The sequence below is a fragment of the Oncorhynchus clarkii genome, chromosome 2 (assembly GCF_045791955.1).
Source record: "Oncorhynchus clarkii lewisi isolate Uvic-CL-2024 chromosome 2, UVic_Ocla_1.0, whole genome shotgun sequence".
NCBI classification, from domain to species: Eukaryota; Metazoa; Chordata; class Actinopteri; order Salmoniformes; family Salmonidae; genus Oncorhynchus; species Oncorhynchus clarkii.
In genome coordinates, this window is record NC_092148.1 from 83,146,784 (window position 1) to 83,162,862 (window position 16,079).

Consider the following 16,079-nt stretch of genomic DNA (forward strand, 5'->3'; position numbering starts at 1 on the left):
TGTTAGATGTTCTAGTTGGCCTGGGATGTTAGATGTTCTAGTTGGCCTGGGATGTTAGATGTTCTAGTTGGCCTGGGATGTTAGATGTTCTAGTTGGCCTGGGATGTTAGATGTTCTAGTTGGCCTGGGATGTTAGATGTTCTAGTTGGCCTGGGATGTTAGATGTTCTAGTTGGCCTGGGATGTTAGATGTTCTAGTTGGCCTGGGATGTTAGATGTTCTAGTTGGCCTGGGATGTTAGATGTTCTAGTTGGCCTGGGATGTTAGATGTTCTAGTTGGCCTGGGATGTTAGATGTTCTAGTTGGCCTGGGATGTTAGATGTTCTAGTTGGCCTGGGATGTTAGTTTTAGATGTATTTTTACTTGTAATACATCACTAATGGACTGACAGACAGAGATGGGTGGACGGGGGGATCTTCACACTGGGGGACAACTGACACGGACGGGCGACTGGGCAGACACGGTTAAATCAACTGACCTCTACACAACAGACAAATGAACAAACATAAGACTATGTGTGGCCAATGGCTAGGTTTTCCTCTCATAACTCAAAACTAGATTAAAAACTTTTACATCCAAATTATTTGTACATCGTATTCATCGCGGCCCGATCTTTAAATATGTTTTGTTGCTGCGATTGTTCCACTGCCCTTTGTATGTTGTTGGATTGTTTTATCTTAGTGGTACATATCCCTGCATGTGTAGCAGCCGTTTTGTGATGCTCACACTCTGTCAGTGGTCGTGTAAACAGTGTCAGTCAGACTGGAGTTACTATCTCCTTCCAGAGGCTCGGGACCAGGGACTACAGCTCTGTTAGTTTATCTAGCGCACCCAAGACTGATAGTACAGGATAGAGAGGAGCAGAGGAGAGGGGGAGATGTCTGTCTGTTGTAGGTGACCTCTGTCTCTCCCTCCCTCCTGGTCTAGGTGAGACCTATAGGGTGTATACTTGAGATGGGCAGGAATGCAGACTGACACGGGTTGTGCTGCTCACCCACTCACACTGACAGTCACACATAAACACACTTGGGTTGAGGTAGAAAGAGACTCATCAACTAGGCATGGTCACGGTTAATCAAATATCCGGATGTTTGGCCTATTTTAACAATGAAAAGGCTATGTCTAAATTAAATTATCCTTGTGACATTTCTACCTACAAGGATATACCATGACATTTGAAATTCTTAATTTAGTAAAACAAAAATCTTTTCAATGTACTTTTTCTAATGGTGCATTGAGTTACTGCCCTCCAGGTTGCCCTGGCATCGGCATGCTGTTAACCCCTCTTCAAGTAGAAATTAAAGGCACTCTGCAAATGTATCAATGCAAAACACTCACCAGAAAGGCTATTTGTAACAGAATCAGTTCTATCATTGCCAAAATCTGACTTTTCCTTCGCTGTTGCTGACAAATTACAGAAGAAAAGCACCCTGTCCGCTGTTTACCTCTGCCATGTACATTTCAGCATTCTAATTGGTCAAGAGTTGACTATATAAAAATTGTATCATTTAAAATGACCATCCCTGTCATCAACACTGATAGTGGGAAGTATTGTGAAAAGTTGTCTAATGGTGTATGTGTGTCCTTATAGAAGTGAGGAGCTGTATAACTTCCTGATCAGTCTGAGGCAGCAATGCTGCTACTTGACAGAGACAGTACAGGACGTCATCAGCCGCTTCCCCCGCCGAGCTTCTGAGGTGTGTGTGTGTCATTCCCTGTCCCCCTCTGATAATCTAAAGGACTGGCGACTGATCCATCAATGCTGTTGTCTGACTGAAAGCAGACAGTATGGTTGTATAACCTACTAAAGCAAATTCCCTTTCAGCCCTGAAAGGAGGGTGCCCCCACTCATGTTTGTGGTTAGATTAAGTGAGTGCGTTTTCAGTCAGACACTATAGTACTGATGGATTTTCTAGAGCGAACCTGTTTCTAGCTCCCCTAATTTACTTTCTCTGTCCTCAGCTGGTGTTGTCCCTGGACCCTAAGAAGGAGGCCCAGGCCATCTGTAATGAGCTGGTGGCCCAGACTGGAGACCTGCAGAAAGAGGTCGCCTGCCTCAAGAACCTGCTGCACAAGGTACATCTCACACCTTTTTCTCTGACTGCTGTGTACGTGTCACTGTCACCCAAGAGCCCCCGCCACTATGTTTCTGCTCCCCTCAGTGGGCCACTCTGAGAGAACGGTCTGTTTCCTTCGTCTGGTCCTCCACACCCTTTCACTGCCCTAACCATCTCTCTGTCTGGTCCTCCACACCCTTTCACTGCCCTAACCATCTCTGTCTGGTCCTCCACACCCTTTCACTGCCCTAACCATCTCTCTGTCTGGTCCTCTACACCCTTTCACTGCCCTAACCATCTCTGTCTGGTCCCCCACACCCTTTCACTGCCCTAACCATCTCTGTCTGGTCCCCCACACCCTTTCACTGCCCTAACCATCTCTGTCTGGTCCTCCACACCCTTTCACTGCCCTAACCATCTCTCTGTCTGGTCCTCCACTCCCTTTCACTGCCCTAACCATCTCTGTCTGGTCCTCCACACCCTTTCACTGCCCTAACCATCTCTCTGTCTGGTCCTCTACACCCTTTCACTGCCCTAACCATCTCTGTCTGGTCCTCCACACCCTTTCACTGCCCTAACCATCTCTGTCTGGTCCTCCACTCCCTTTCACTGCCCTAACCATCTCTGTCTGGTCCTCCACACCCTTTCACTGCCCTAACCATCTCTCTGTCTGGTCCTCTACACCCTTTCACTGCCCTAACCATCTCTCTGTCTGGTCCTCCACACCCTTTCACTGCCCTAACCATCTCTGTCTGGTCCTCCACACCCTTTCACTGCCCTAACCATCTCTCTGTCTGGTCCTCCACACCCTTTCACTGCCCTAACCATCTCTGTCTGGTCCTCCACACCCTTTCACTGCCCTAACCATCTCTCTGTCTGGTCCTCCACTCCCTTTCACTGCCCTAACCATGTCTCTGTCTGGTCACCCACACCCTTTCACTGCCCTAACCATCTCTCTGTCTGGTCCTCCACACCCTTTCACTGCCCTAACCATCTCTGTCTGGTCCTCCACACCCTTTCACTGCCCTAACCATCTCTCTGTCTGGTCCTCCACACCCTTTCACTGCCCTAACCATCTCTCTGTCTGGTCCTCCACACCCTTTCACTGCCCTAACCATCTCTCTGTCTGGTCCTCCACTCCCTTTCACTGCCCTAACCATCTCTCTGTCTGGTCCTCCACACCCTTTCACTGCCCTAACCATCTCTGTCTGGTCACCCACACCCTTTCACTGCCCTAACCATCTCTCTGTCTGGTCCTCCACTCCCTTTCACTGCCCTAACCATCTCTCTGTCTGGTCCTCCACACCCTTTCACTGCCCTAACCATCTCTGTCTGGTCCTCCACACCCTTTCACTGCCCTAACCATCTCTCTGTCTGGTCCTCCACTCCCTTTCACTGCCCTAACCATCTCTCTGTCTGGTCACCCACACCCTTTCACTGCCCTAACCATCTCTCTGTCTGGTCCTCCACACCCTTTCACTGCCCTAACCATCTCTCTGTCTGGTCCTCCACACCCTTTCACTGCCCTAACCATCTCTCTGTCTGGTCCTCCACACCCTTTCACTGCCCTAACCATCTCTGTCTGGTCCTCCACACCCTTTCACTGCCCTAACCATCTCTGTCTGGTCCTCCACACCCTTTCACTGCCCTAACCATCTCTCTGTCTGGTCCTCCACACCCTTTCACTGCCCTAACCATCTCTCTGTCTGGTCACCCACACCCTTTCACTGCCCTAACCATCTCTCTGTCTGGTCCTCCACACCCTTTCACTGCCCTAACCATCTCTCTTTGTCTGGTCCTCCACACCCTTTCACTGCCCTAACCATCTCTCTGTCTGGTCACCCACACCCTTTCACTGCCCTAACCATCTCTCTGTCTGGTCCTCCACACCCTTTCACTGCCCTAACCATCTCTCTGTCTGGTCCTCCACACCCTTTCACTGCCCTAACCATCTCTCTGTCTGGTCCTCCACACCCTTTCACTGCCCTAACCATCTCTCTGTCTGGTCCTCCACACCCTTTCACTGCCCTAACCATCTCTTCCCAGGTCTGGTCCAAGCTTCCTGCAAACTTGGGTCAACTCCCCTTCTCATCCTCGCCATTGCTCATCCAGCATTTACACACGGCGTGTGTGCGCTGTGTGTAGGATTCTGACAGGGCGAGTCCTCACAGCCTATAACTCAGAGACAGTGTGACAGTGTCCTGTCAGAGTGGAGACGGGGGGGGGATAGGGTGAGGAAGGAGGGGGGTAGCCCCGGACGCTGTCGGTGTCAGACAGGAATCCGACAACCAACAGAGGCCATTTGGAGACACTGGCTCAATGCCCAGGGGGGGAAGGCCCTTGCACCCGTTTATCTTATCTGTGGGGGCTCGTCTTGACACCCATCCCCCTACACAGAGCGCAGGTGCGCGCACACACAATCTATCTGCCCGGCCAGAAAGTTTGGAGATGGGGGGGCATGAATTGTTCCCTGGGTTGGACATTACTGTGTAGAATGGTAGATCTGTGCCATATGTACCTGTCAGGTGCAGCACTGTGCAGAGTGGTTCTCTTATTCAAACTCTAATTTGCATACTTAAGCAGATCACCTCACCCAGATCGGTTTCATTTTATTCCTAATAAATGATTGATAGGACACAAGTCACATGACAAAACACTGCTCATGGCTACCATCTAGTGTCGAGACGGAAGGTTCTTGTAGGGCAGGGGTGTCAAATATACAATCTGACGCTGTTCAATCCAAGGGGGGGAAACAAACTCAATATGACTAAAACCAAATGGAAACAGTGTAGTAACAATAATGGACTTATATTCATACAATTTCTGGACTGTCCAGCTCACTGATAATCACTTAAATGAAAGCTAGACAGTCAGGGAGCATTAAAAAAAGAGGAGAAAAAACAATATTTTGAGGGCAAGGAAATATAATAAAATTCAATGTGGACCTTGTTGAAGACCGAATCTCCCCCTGCCCCCCCCCCCACCCCCCCCCCCCCATAATAATCAGATTAACTTGGGAGTACTATTTTCAAAATGTCATACTTTAACACTTTCTTTTTTATACTAGTATGGGTATTTGGTCACGTCCATGGTGTGTGCGCATCTCTAGTTTGTGTGTCCATCGTGCTCTTTCTCACCTCTTACCTTGTGACGTTCTGCTGCTCCTCTTCCTAAGATGGACCCAGCAGGAGATTTCTGCCCACTTCCTCAACCTGGTTCCCACGGCGACTGGAGGAGACGGGTCCTGAAGAGGCTTGCACTGAGCATGCTTGGAGCAGGCCTGCTGTTTGCCCTGTCCAGAGCAAAGAGTGCCAAGGTTTACCTTTAGACTGACAGCTCCTTTATTATCCAATTTACTCTTACTTTGGATAAATTGTCATAGGTTATCAATCAATTAGTTTAATTGTCTTAATTTACATTTCTGTTTGAGGAATTATGCCGAATGAGAATAACGCGAATGCAAAAAAGTTTGGTTTTTGATTGAGATTCCTTATATTTGTTATACTTTGTTCTTGTTTTTTATTGAGTTCTTAATTGTTTTAAGCAATTTTCTGGGCTTTTGTAAAATAAAAACTATTTCTTTATCCAGCATTTTCTTTGCATTAAGTTGCTGCACAAGTTAGGACACTAATTAGGGAAATCCATCCCCTACATATTATTCATACTTTATGTAGTTGACTATATGACAAACTATTTAGGCTACTAAAAATCTAATTACATTTTTTTGGTCACATACACATATTTAGCAGATGTTATTGCGGGTGTAGCGAAATACTTGCATTCCTAGTTCCAACAGTGAAGTAATATCTAACAATACACATAAATATAAAAGTTAAAGAATGTAATTAAGAAATATATAAATGTTAAGTCGAGCAATGTCCAGGGTATGTACAGTACCCGTCAAGTTTGGACACACCTACTCATTCAAGGGTTTTTCTTTATTTTTACTATTTTCTACATGGTAAAGGAAAAGTGAAGACATCAAAACTATGAAATAACACATATTAACATAACATAACATCATCTAATAAGAAAAAAGGTGGTAAATCAAAATCGGCTCAAATAAAGTAACGATGGACTGTCGTTTCTCTTTGCTTAATGGTAGGTCAGTCAATCCGGAACATTTCAAGAAAGTTTCTTCAAGTGCAGTCGCAAAAACCATCAAGCGCTATGATGAAGCTGTTTCTCATGAGGACCGCCACAGGAAAGGAAGACCCAGAGTTACCTCTGCTGTGGTATGATGAAACTGGATCTCATGAGGACCGCCACAGGACAGGAAGACCCAGAGTTACCTCTGCTGTGGTATGATGAAATTGTATCTCATGAGGACCGCCACAGGAAAGGAAGACCCAGAGTTACCTCTGCTGTGGTATGATGAAACTGGATCTCATGAGGACTGCCACAGGACAGGAAGACCCAGAGTTACCTCTGCTGTGGTATGATGAAACTGGATCTCATGAGGACCGCCACAGGAAAGGAAGACCCAGAGTTACCTCTGCTGCAGAGGATAAGTTCATTGGAGTTCCCAGCCTCAGAAATTGCAGCCCAAATAAATGCTTCAGAGTTCAAGTAACAGACATCTCAACATCAACTGTTCAAAGACTGTGAATCAGGCCTTCATGGTCACTGATTGGCTCAAACGCATTAAGAAGGAAAGAAATTCCTCAAATACTTTTTAACAAGGCACACCTGTTAATTGAAATGCATTACCTTATTAGCTGGTTGAGAGAATGCCAGCAAAGCTGTCAAGGCAACGGGAGGATGAATCTAAAACATCAAATATATTTTGTCTTCACTATAATTCTACAATGTAGAAAATATAAACAAATAAAGAAAACCCTTGAATGAGTAGGTGTGCCCAAACTTTTAACTGGTACTGTGTTTGTGTACACTGAACAAAAATATAAACGCAAATGTAAAGTGTTGGTTGCATGTTTCATGAGCTGAAATAAAAGATCCCAGACATTTTCCAGATGCACGAAAAGCTTATTTCTCACTAAGCTCTACATCCCTGTTAGTGAGCATTTCTCCTTTGCCAAGAATCCCTCCACCTGACAAGTGTGGCATATTAAACAGCATGATCATTAGACAGGTGCACCTTGTGCTGAGGACAATAAAAGGAAGCTCTAAAATGTGCAGTTTTGTCACACAAAACAATTCCACAGATGTCTCAAATTTTGAGGGAGCGTGCAATTGGCATGCTGACTGTAGGAATGTCCCCCAGAACTGTTGCCAGATAATTGAATGTTAATTTCTCTACCATAAGCCGCCTCCAACGTGGTTTTAGAGACCACGTATGGTGTTGTGTGGGCGAGTGCTTTGCTGATGTCAACGTTGTGAAGGAGTGCCTCATGGTGGCTGTGGAATTATGGTATGGGCAGGCATAAGCTACAGACAACGAACACAATTGCATTTTTGGGGCTAATGAATTTCAATTGACTGATTTCCTCATATGTACTGTAACAGTAAAATATTTGACATTGTTGCATGTTGCGTTTATATTTTTAAATATATGAATGGATGGATGGAATTGGATGTATAGACATCATGGACAGTGTGTGGATAGAGTATTTAGTATGTCTGTAGAGTACATAGGATAGAATAGTACATAAACAGCAATAGTTTAATAGGATGGAATTGACTAGAATACAGTATATAAATATGAAATGAATAAAACAGTATGTAAACAGTGACCAGGGAATCCATGTCTATGTACTGTACATTCGAAAAGTATTCCGACCCCTTGACTTTTTTCACATTTTATGTTACAGCCTTTGATTTAAATACATATTTTCCCCATCAATCTATACAGAATACCCCATAATGACGAAGCAAAAAAAGGTTATTTGAATTTTTGGAAAATGTATACAGACCCTTTTCTATGAGACACAAAATTGAGCTCAGGTGCATCCTGTTTCCATTGATCCTTCTTGAGTCCACCTGTGGTGAATTCAATTGATTGGAAAAAAAATTCACCTTTATTTAACCAGGTAGGCAAGTTGAGAACAAGTTCTCATTTACAATTGCGACCTGGCCAAGATAAAGCAAAGCAGTTTGACACATACAACAACACAGAGTTACACATGGAGTTAAACAAACATACAGTAGAAAAATAAGTCTATATACGATGTGAGCAAATGAGGTAAGGGCGGTAAAGGCAAAAAAAAGTCCATGGTGGCAAAGTAAATACAATATAGCAAGTAAAACACTGGAATGGTAGATTTGCAGTGGAAAAATGTGCGAAGTAGAAATAATGGGGTGCAAAGGAGCAAAATAAATAAATACAGTAGGGGAAGAGGTACTTGTTTGGGCTAAATTATAGATGGGCTATGTACAGGTGCAGTAATCTGTGAGCTGCTCTAACAGCTGGTGCTTAAAGCTAGTGAGGGAGATAAGTGTTTCCAGTTTCTGAGATTTTTGTAGTTCGTTCCAGTCATTGGCAGCAGAGAACTGGAAGGAGAGGCGGCCAAAGGAAGAATTGGTTTTGGGGGTGACCAGAGAGATATACCTGCTGGAGCGCGTGCTACAGGTGGGTGCTGCTATGGTGACCAGCGAGCTGAGATAAGGGGGGACTTTACCTAGCAGGGTCTTGTAGATGACATGGAGCCAGTGGGTTTGGCGACGAGTATGAGGCGAGGGCTAGCCAACGAGAGCGTACAGGTCGCAGTGGTGGGTAGTATATGGAGCTTTGGTGACAAAACGGATGGCACTGTGATAGACTGCATCCAATTTATTGAGTAGGGTATTGGAGGCTATTTTGTAAATGACATCGCCGAAGTCGAGGATCGGTAGGATGGTCAGTTTTACGAGGGTATGTTTGGCAGCATGAGTGAAGGATGCTTTGTTGCGAAATAGGAAGCCACTAACTTTGGATTGGAGATGTTTGATGTGAGTCTGGAAGGAGAGTTTACAGTCTAACCAGACACCTAGGTAAGTCAGAACCATCCAGAGTAGTGATGCTGGACGGGCGGGCAGGTGCAGGCAGTGATCGGTTGAAGAGCATGCATTTGGTTTTACTTGTATTTAAGAGCAGTTGGAGGCCATGGAAGGAGAGTTGTATGGCATTGAAGCACGTCTGGAGGGTTAACACAGTGTCCAAAGAAGGGCCAGAAGTATACAGAATGGTGTCATCTGCGTAGAGGTGGATCAGAGACACCAGCAGCAAGAGCGACATCATTGATGTATACAGAGAAGAGAGTCGGCCCAAGAATTGAACCCTGTGGCACCCCCATAGAGACTGCCAGAGGCCCAGACAACATGCCATCCGATTTGACACACTGAACTCTATCTGAGAAGTAGTTGGTGAACCAGGCGAGGCAATCATTTGAGAAACCAAGGCTATCGAGTCTACCGATGAGGACGTGGTGATTGACAGAGTCAAAAGCCTTGGCCAGGTCAATGAATACGGCTACATAGTATTGTTTCTTATCAATGGCGGTTAAGATATCGTTTAGGTCCTTGAGCGTGGTTGAGGTGCATCCATGACCAGCTCTGAAACCAGATTGCATAGCGGAGATTCAAAATGGTCGGTAATCTGTTTGTTGACTTGACTTTCGAAGACCTTAGAAAGGCAGGGTAGGATAGATATAGGTCTGTAGCAGTTTGGGTCAAGTGTCCCCTACTTTGAAGAGGGGGATGACCGCAGCTGCTTTCCAATCTTTGGGAATCTCAGACGACACGAAAGAGAGTTTGAACAGGCTAGTAATAGGGGTTGCAACAATTTCGGCAGATCATTTTAGAAAGAAAGGGTCCAGATTATTTAGCCCGGCTGATTTGTAGGGGTCCAGATTTTGCAGCTCTTTCAGAACATCAGCTGACTGGATTTGGGAGATTGAGAAATGGGGAAGGCTTGGGCGAGTTGCTGTGGGGGGTACAGTGCTGTTAGGGGTAGCCAGGTGGAAAGCATGGCCAGCCGTAGAAAAATGCTTATTGAAATTCTCAATTATAGTGGATTTATCGGTGGTGACAGTTTCCTAACCTCAGTGCAGTGGGCAGCTGGGAGGTGTTCTTATTCTCCATTAACTTTACGGTGTCCCAGAACTTTTTTTGAGTTTGCATTGCAGGAAGCAAATTTCTGCTTGAAAAAGCTAGCCTTGGCTTTTCTAACTGCCTGTGTATATTGGTTTCTAACTTCCCTGAAAAGGTGCATATCACGGGGGCTGTTCGATGCTAATGCAGAACGCCATATGATGTTTTTGTGTTGGTTAAGGGCAGTCAGGTCTGGAGAGAACCAAGGGCAATATCTGTTCCTGGTTCTAAATTTCTTGAATGGGGCATGCTTATTTAAGATGGTGAGGAAGGCATTTAAAAAAAAGAACCAGGCATCCTCTACTGACGGGATGAGATCAATATCCTTCCAGGATACCCGGGCCAGGTCGATTAGAAAGGCCTGCTCGCTGAAGTGTTTCAGGGAGCGTTTGACAGTGATGAGTGGAGGTCGCTTGACCACTGACCCATTACGGATGCAGGCAATGAGGCAGTGATTGCTGCAATCTTGGTTGAAAACAGCAGAGGTGTATTTAGAGGGCAGAAGATAGATGGGGGGGCAATCAGTTCACATATGGTGTCCAGAGCAGCTGGGGGAAGAGGGTGGTCTGTAGCAGGCAGCAACGGTGGTAGACTTGTTTTTAGAGAGGTGGATTTTTAAAAGTAGAAGTTCAAATTGTTTGGGTACAGACCTGGATAGTAGGACAGAACTCTGCAGGCTATATATGCAGTAGATTGCAACACCGCCCCCTTTGTCCGTTCTATCTTGTCTGAAAATGTTGTAGTTAGGGAAGGAGATTTCAGAGTTTTTGGTGGTCTTCCTAAGCCAGGATTTGGACACGGCTAGGACATCCTGGTTGGCAGAGTGTGCAAAAGCAGTGAATAAAACAAACTTAGGGAGGCTTCTAATGTTAACATGCATGAAACCAAAGCTATTACGGTTACAGAAGTCATCAAACGAGAGCGCCTGGGGAATTGGAGTGGAGCTAGGCACTGCAGGGCCTGGATTCACCCCTACATCACCAGTTGATCAGAGGAGGAGTAGGATAAGGGTACGGCTAAAAGCTATGAGAATTGGTCGTCTAGGACGTCCGGAACAGAGAGTAAAAGGAGGTTTCTGGTGGCGATAAAATAGCTTCAAGGTATAATGTACAGACAAAGGTATGGTAGGATGTGGATACAGTGGAGGTAAACCTAGGCATTGAGTGATGATGAGAGAGATATTGTCTCTAGAAACATCATGGAAACCAGGTGATGTCATCACGTGTGGGTGGTGGAACTGAAAGGTTGGATAAGGTATAATGAGCAGGGCTAGAGGCTTTACAGTGAAATAAGCCAATAAGCATTAACCAGAACAGCAATGGACAAGGCATATTGACATTAAGGAGAGGCATGCTTTGCCGAGGGATCATAATGGTCCAGTGAGTAGTGAGGTTGGTTGGGGTCACGGCGATTCAGACAACTAGCCGGGCCATGGGTAGCAAGCTGGCAGAGGATGGAGGTCTGTTTTTAGCTACCTCATGCGTTTCCGTCAGTAGATTAGTGGGGTTCCGTGTGGTAGAGGGGACCAATCCAATTGGCAAAATAGATATAGTTATAGTGACCCAAGAAAATTGTCCGATAGACCTATTCAGATAGCAGCCGATAAGACAGCTAACGATTAATGGGCCGCAGATGGGCGTTCAGGTAACATCGCGACGGAGGGGCCAGTTGGATAACTCCCAGGTGTAAATGTCCAGAGCTTGCGGTAGAAATCCGGGGATATGGAGAGGAAATAGGTCCCGTATGCTCTGGTCTGAGTCGCGTTGTACAAAACTGGCGCTAGGTTTTCGAGCTAAAGGATAGCTGATGACCACCAATCATGGTTAGCTGAATACTAACGTTAGCCAGTAAACTGTCTAGCTTCAGGCTAACTTCTGGCTAGCTTCTATTTTTGATTTCAGATTTGAGGTGAATAATACTTAAAAAATATGTATATTTTATTGGTGATGCGGATTATAGGAGAGTGTTTTGAAGTTGAGGTTTTTAGAAATTTTTTTAAATAAAAAGATATGCGAAGAAAATATATATATACAGTGCCTTGCGAAAGTATTCGGCCCCCTTGAACTTTGCGACCTTTTGCCACATTTCAGGCTTCAAACATAAAGATATAAAACTGTATTTTTTTGTGAAGAATCAACAACAAGTGGGACACAATCATGAAGTGGAACGACATTTATTGGATATTTCAAACTTTTTTAACAAATCAAAAACTGAAAAATTGGGCGTGCAAAATTATTCAGCCCCCTTAAGTTAATACTTTGTAGCGCCACCTTTTGCTGCGATTACAGCTGTAAGTCGCTTGGGGTATGTCTCTATCAGTTTTGCACATCGAGAGACTGACATTTTTTCCCATTCCTCCTTGCAAAACAGCTCGAGCTCAGTGAGGTTGGATGGAGAGCATTTGTGAACAGCAGTTTTCAGTTCTTTCCACAGATTCTCGATTGGATTCAGGTCTGGACTTTGACTTGGCCATTCTAACACCTGGATATGTTTATTTTTGAACCATTCCATTGTAGATTTTGCTTTATGTTTTGGATCATTGTCTTGTTGGAAGACAAATCTCCGTCCCAGTCTCAGGTCTTTTGCAGACTCCATCAGGTTTTCTTCCAGAATGGTCCTGTATTTGGCTCCATCCATCTTCCCATCAATTTTAACCATCTTCCCTGTCCCCGCTGAAGAAAAGCAGGCCCAAACCATGATGCTGCCACCACCATGTTTGACAGTGGGGATGGTGTGTTCAGCTGTGTTGCTTTTACACCAAACATAACGTTTTGCATTGTTGCAAAAAGTTCAATTTTGGTTTAATCTGACCAGAGCACCTTCTTCCACATGTTTGGTGTGTCTCCCAGGTGGCTTGTAGCAAACTTTAAACAACACTTTTTATGGATATCTTTAAGAAATGGCTTTCTTGCCACTCTTCCATAAAGGCCAGATTTGTGCAATATACGACTGATTGTTGTCCTATGGACAGAGTCTCCCACCTCAGCTGTAGATCTCTGCAGTTCATCCAGAGTGATCATGGGCCTCTTGGCTGCATCATCTCTGATCAGTCTTTTCCTTGTATGAGCTGAAAGTTTAGAGGGACGGCCAGGTCTTGGTAGATTTGCAGTGGTCTGATACTCCTTCCATTTCAATATTATCGCTTGCACAGTGCTCCTTGGAATGTTTAAAGCTTGGGAAATCTTTTTGTATCCAAATCCGGCTTTAAACTTCTTCACAACAGTATCTCGGACCTGCCTGGTGTGTTCCTTGTTCTTCATGATGCTCTCTGCGCTTTTAACGGACCTCTGAGACTATCACAGTGCATCTGCATTTATACGGAGACTTGGTTACACACAGGTGGATTGTATTTATCATCATTAGTCATTTAGGTCAACATTGGATCATTCAGAGATCCTCACTGAACTTCTGGAGAGAGTTTGCTGCACTGAAAGTAAAGGGGCTGAATAATTTTGCACGCCCAATTTTTCAGTTTTTGATTTGTTAAAAAAGTTTGAAATATCCAATAAATGTCGTTCCACTTCATGATTGTGTCCCACTTGTTGTTGATTCTTCACAAAAAAATACAGTTTTATATCTTTATGTTTGAAGCCTGAAATGTGGCAAAAGGTCGCAAAGTTCAAGGGGGCCGAATACTTTCGCAAGGCACTGTATATACAGGTACATGGGACACAACAAGATGAGGACAAAAGACGTCTGACTGCTATGCCATCTTGGGACAAGATTTGGACATGATTTGGAAAGGCACACACCTGTCTATATAATGTCCCACAGTTGACAGCGCATGTCAGAGCAAAAACCAAGCCACGAGGTCGAAGGAAATGTCCATAGAGCTCCGAGACAGGATTGTGTCGAGGCACAGATCTGGGGATGGGTACCAAATACGTCTGCAGCATTGAAGGTCTCCAAGAACACAGTGGCCTCCATCATTCTTAAATGGAAGCATTTTGGAACCACCACGACTCTTCCTAGACCTGGCCAAACTGAGCAATCGGGAGATGGACCTGATGGTCACTCTGACAAAGCTCCAGAGTTCCTCTGTGGAGATTAGAGAACCCCCCAGAAGGATAACCATCTCTGCAGTACTTCACAAATTAGGCCTTCATTGTAGAGTGGCCAGTCGGAAGCCTCTCCTCAGTAAAAGGGACATGACAGCCCACTTGCAGTTTGCCAAAAGGCAAACTCTCAGACAATGAGAAACAAGATTTTCTGGGTTGAATGAACTCTTTGGCCTGAATGACAAGCATCACATCTGGAGGAATCCTGGAAACATCCTTACGTTGAAGCATGGTGGTGGCAGCATCATGTGGGGATGTTTTTCAGCGGCAGGGAGTGGGAGACGAGTCAGGATCAAGGGAAAGATGAACAGCGCAAAGTACAGAGAGATCCTTGATCTCTGGTCTGACCTGCCCCAGATCACTCAGGACCTCAGACTGGGGCGAAGGTTCACCTTCCAATGCAGGAGTGGCTTCGGGACAAGTTTCTGAATGTCCTTGAGTGGCCCAGCCAGAGCCCGGACTTGAACCCAACCTCTGGAGAGACCTGAAAATAGCTGTGCAGCGACGCTCCCCATCCAACCTGACAGAGCTTGAGAGGGTCTGCAGAGAAGAATGGGAGAAACTGCCCAAATTTTTATTTTTATTTTACCTTTATTTAACTAGGCAAGTCAGTTAAGAACAAATTCTTATTTTCAATGACGGCCTAGGAACAGTGGGTTAACTGCCTGTTCAGGGGCAGATAGACAGATTTGTACCTTGTCAGCTCGGGGGTTTGAACTTGCAACCTACAAGACCAACGCTCTAACCACTAGGCTACCCTGCCGCCCCATACAGGTGTGCCAAGCTTGTAGCGTCATACCCAAGAAGACTCAAGGCTGTAATCGCTGTCAAAGGTGCTTCAACAAAGTAAAGGGTCTGAATACTTATGTAAATGTGATATTTCAGTTTTTTATTTTTAATAAATTTGAAAAAAAATTGAAAATCCTGTTTTTGCATTGTCATTATGGGGTATTGTGTGTAAATTGATTAGGGGATTTTTTTAAAATACATTTTTGAAATAAGTCTGTAATATAATAAAATGTAGAAAAGGTCAAGGTCTGTAGACTTTACGAATGCACTGTATATAGGGTAGCACCCTCTAAGGTGCAGGGATTAGTAACCGGGTGGTAGCCGGCTAGTGGCCATGACTAAGTTCAGGGCAGGGTACTGGGTGGAGGTCGGCTAGTGATGGCTATTTAACGGTCTGATGGCCTTGAGATAGAAGCTGTTTTTCCAGTCCCAGCTTTGCTGTACCTGTCCTGATCTCGCCTTCTGGATGATAGCTGGGTGAACAGGCCGCGGCTCAGGTAGTTGATGTCTTTGATGATCTTTTTGGCCTTCCTGTGACTTAGGGTGCTGTAGGTGTCCTGGGGCAGGCAGTGTGCCCCCGGTGATGCATTGAGTAGACCGCACCACCCTCTGGAGAGCCCTGAGGTTGCAGGAGGTGCAGTTGCCGTACCAGGCAGTGATACAGCCCGACAGGCTGCTGTCAATGGTGCATACTATATTGAAATGTTCAGATATAAAGTAAATATGTCTTTGGGATAAAAAAAATGATCCCTTAAAGATACATTTTAGTAGAGATTTTACATTTCAATTATGTTTATTTTCTAACAGATTTATATTGAGTTCATAAACTTAATTGAAAGATTACTATGGTTAATATTTTGTCTCCAAATAGTTTATAGTCTTAAGCATTATAAAACAGATATTGAAACAACTTGTGGATAGTTTTGCTATTGAACATCTAACAATTTATAAACTAAATAGTTTCAAGACATCCATATTGTGGGATTATAATTAGTATTATTCATTCTTACATGTTTATAATGCCTCTATAAAAATTCCTTGAATATCATGTGACGCAATTCAGATGATCATCCTTTCACTGCAATCTGTAGGACTAGCCTATATGTGCACCTGATAGAGTGGTGTTTAATGCTGAAAAAGCAAGCAAT

At 44.7% G+C, this 16,079-nt stretch overlaps 1 protein-coding gene across 1 annotated transcript in view; it reads left to right on the plus strand.

Moving 5' to 3' along the window:
- Positions 1-5,481, plus strand: part of LOC139382871 (ankyrin repeat, SAM and basic leucine zipper domain containing 1) — a 37,252-nt gene extending 31,771 nt beyond the window's left edge. Inside the window, exons 12-14 of the mRNA XM_071127117.1 lie at positions 1,591-1,696; positions 1,962-2,075; positions 5,232-5,481. Of these exons, the coding sequence (XP_070983218.1) occupies positions 1,591-1,696; positions 1,962-2,075; positions 5,232-5,384 (373 nt within the window). The 3' untranslated portion in view covers positions 5,385-5,481. The remainder of the gene's footprint in view (positions 1-1,590; positions 1,697-1,961; positions 2,076-5,231) is intronic.
- The last annotated feature ends 10,598 nt before the right edge of the window (positions 5,482-16,079 follow it).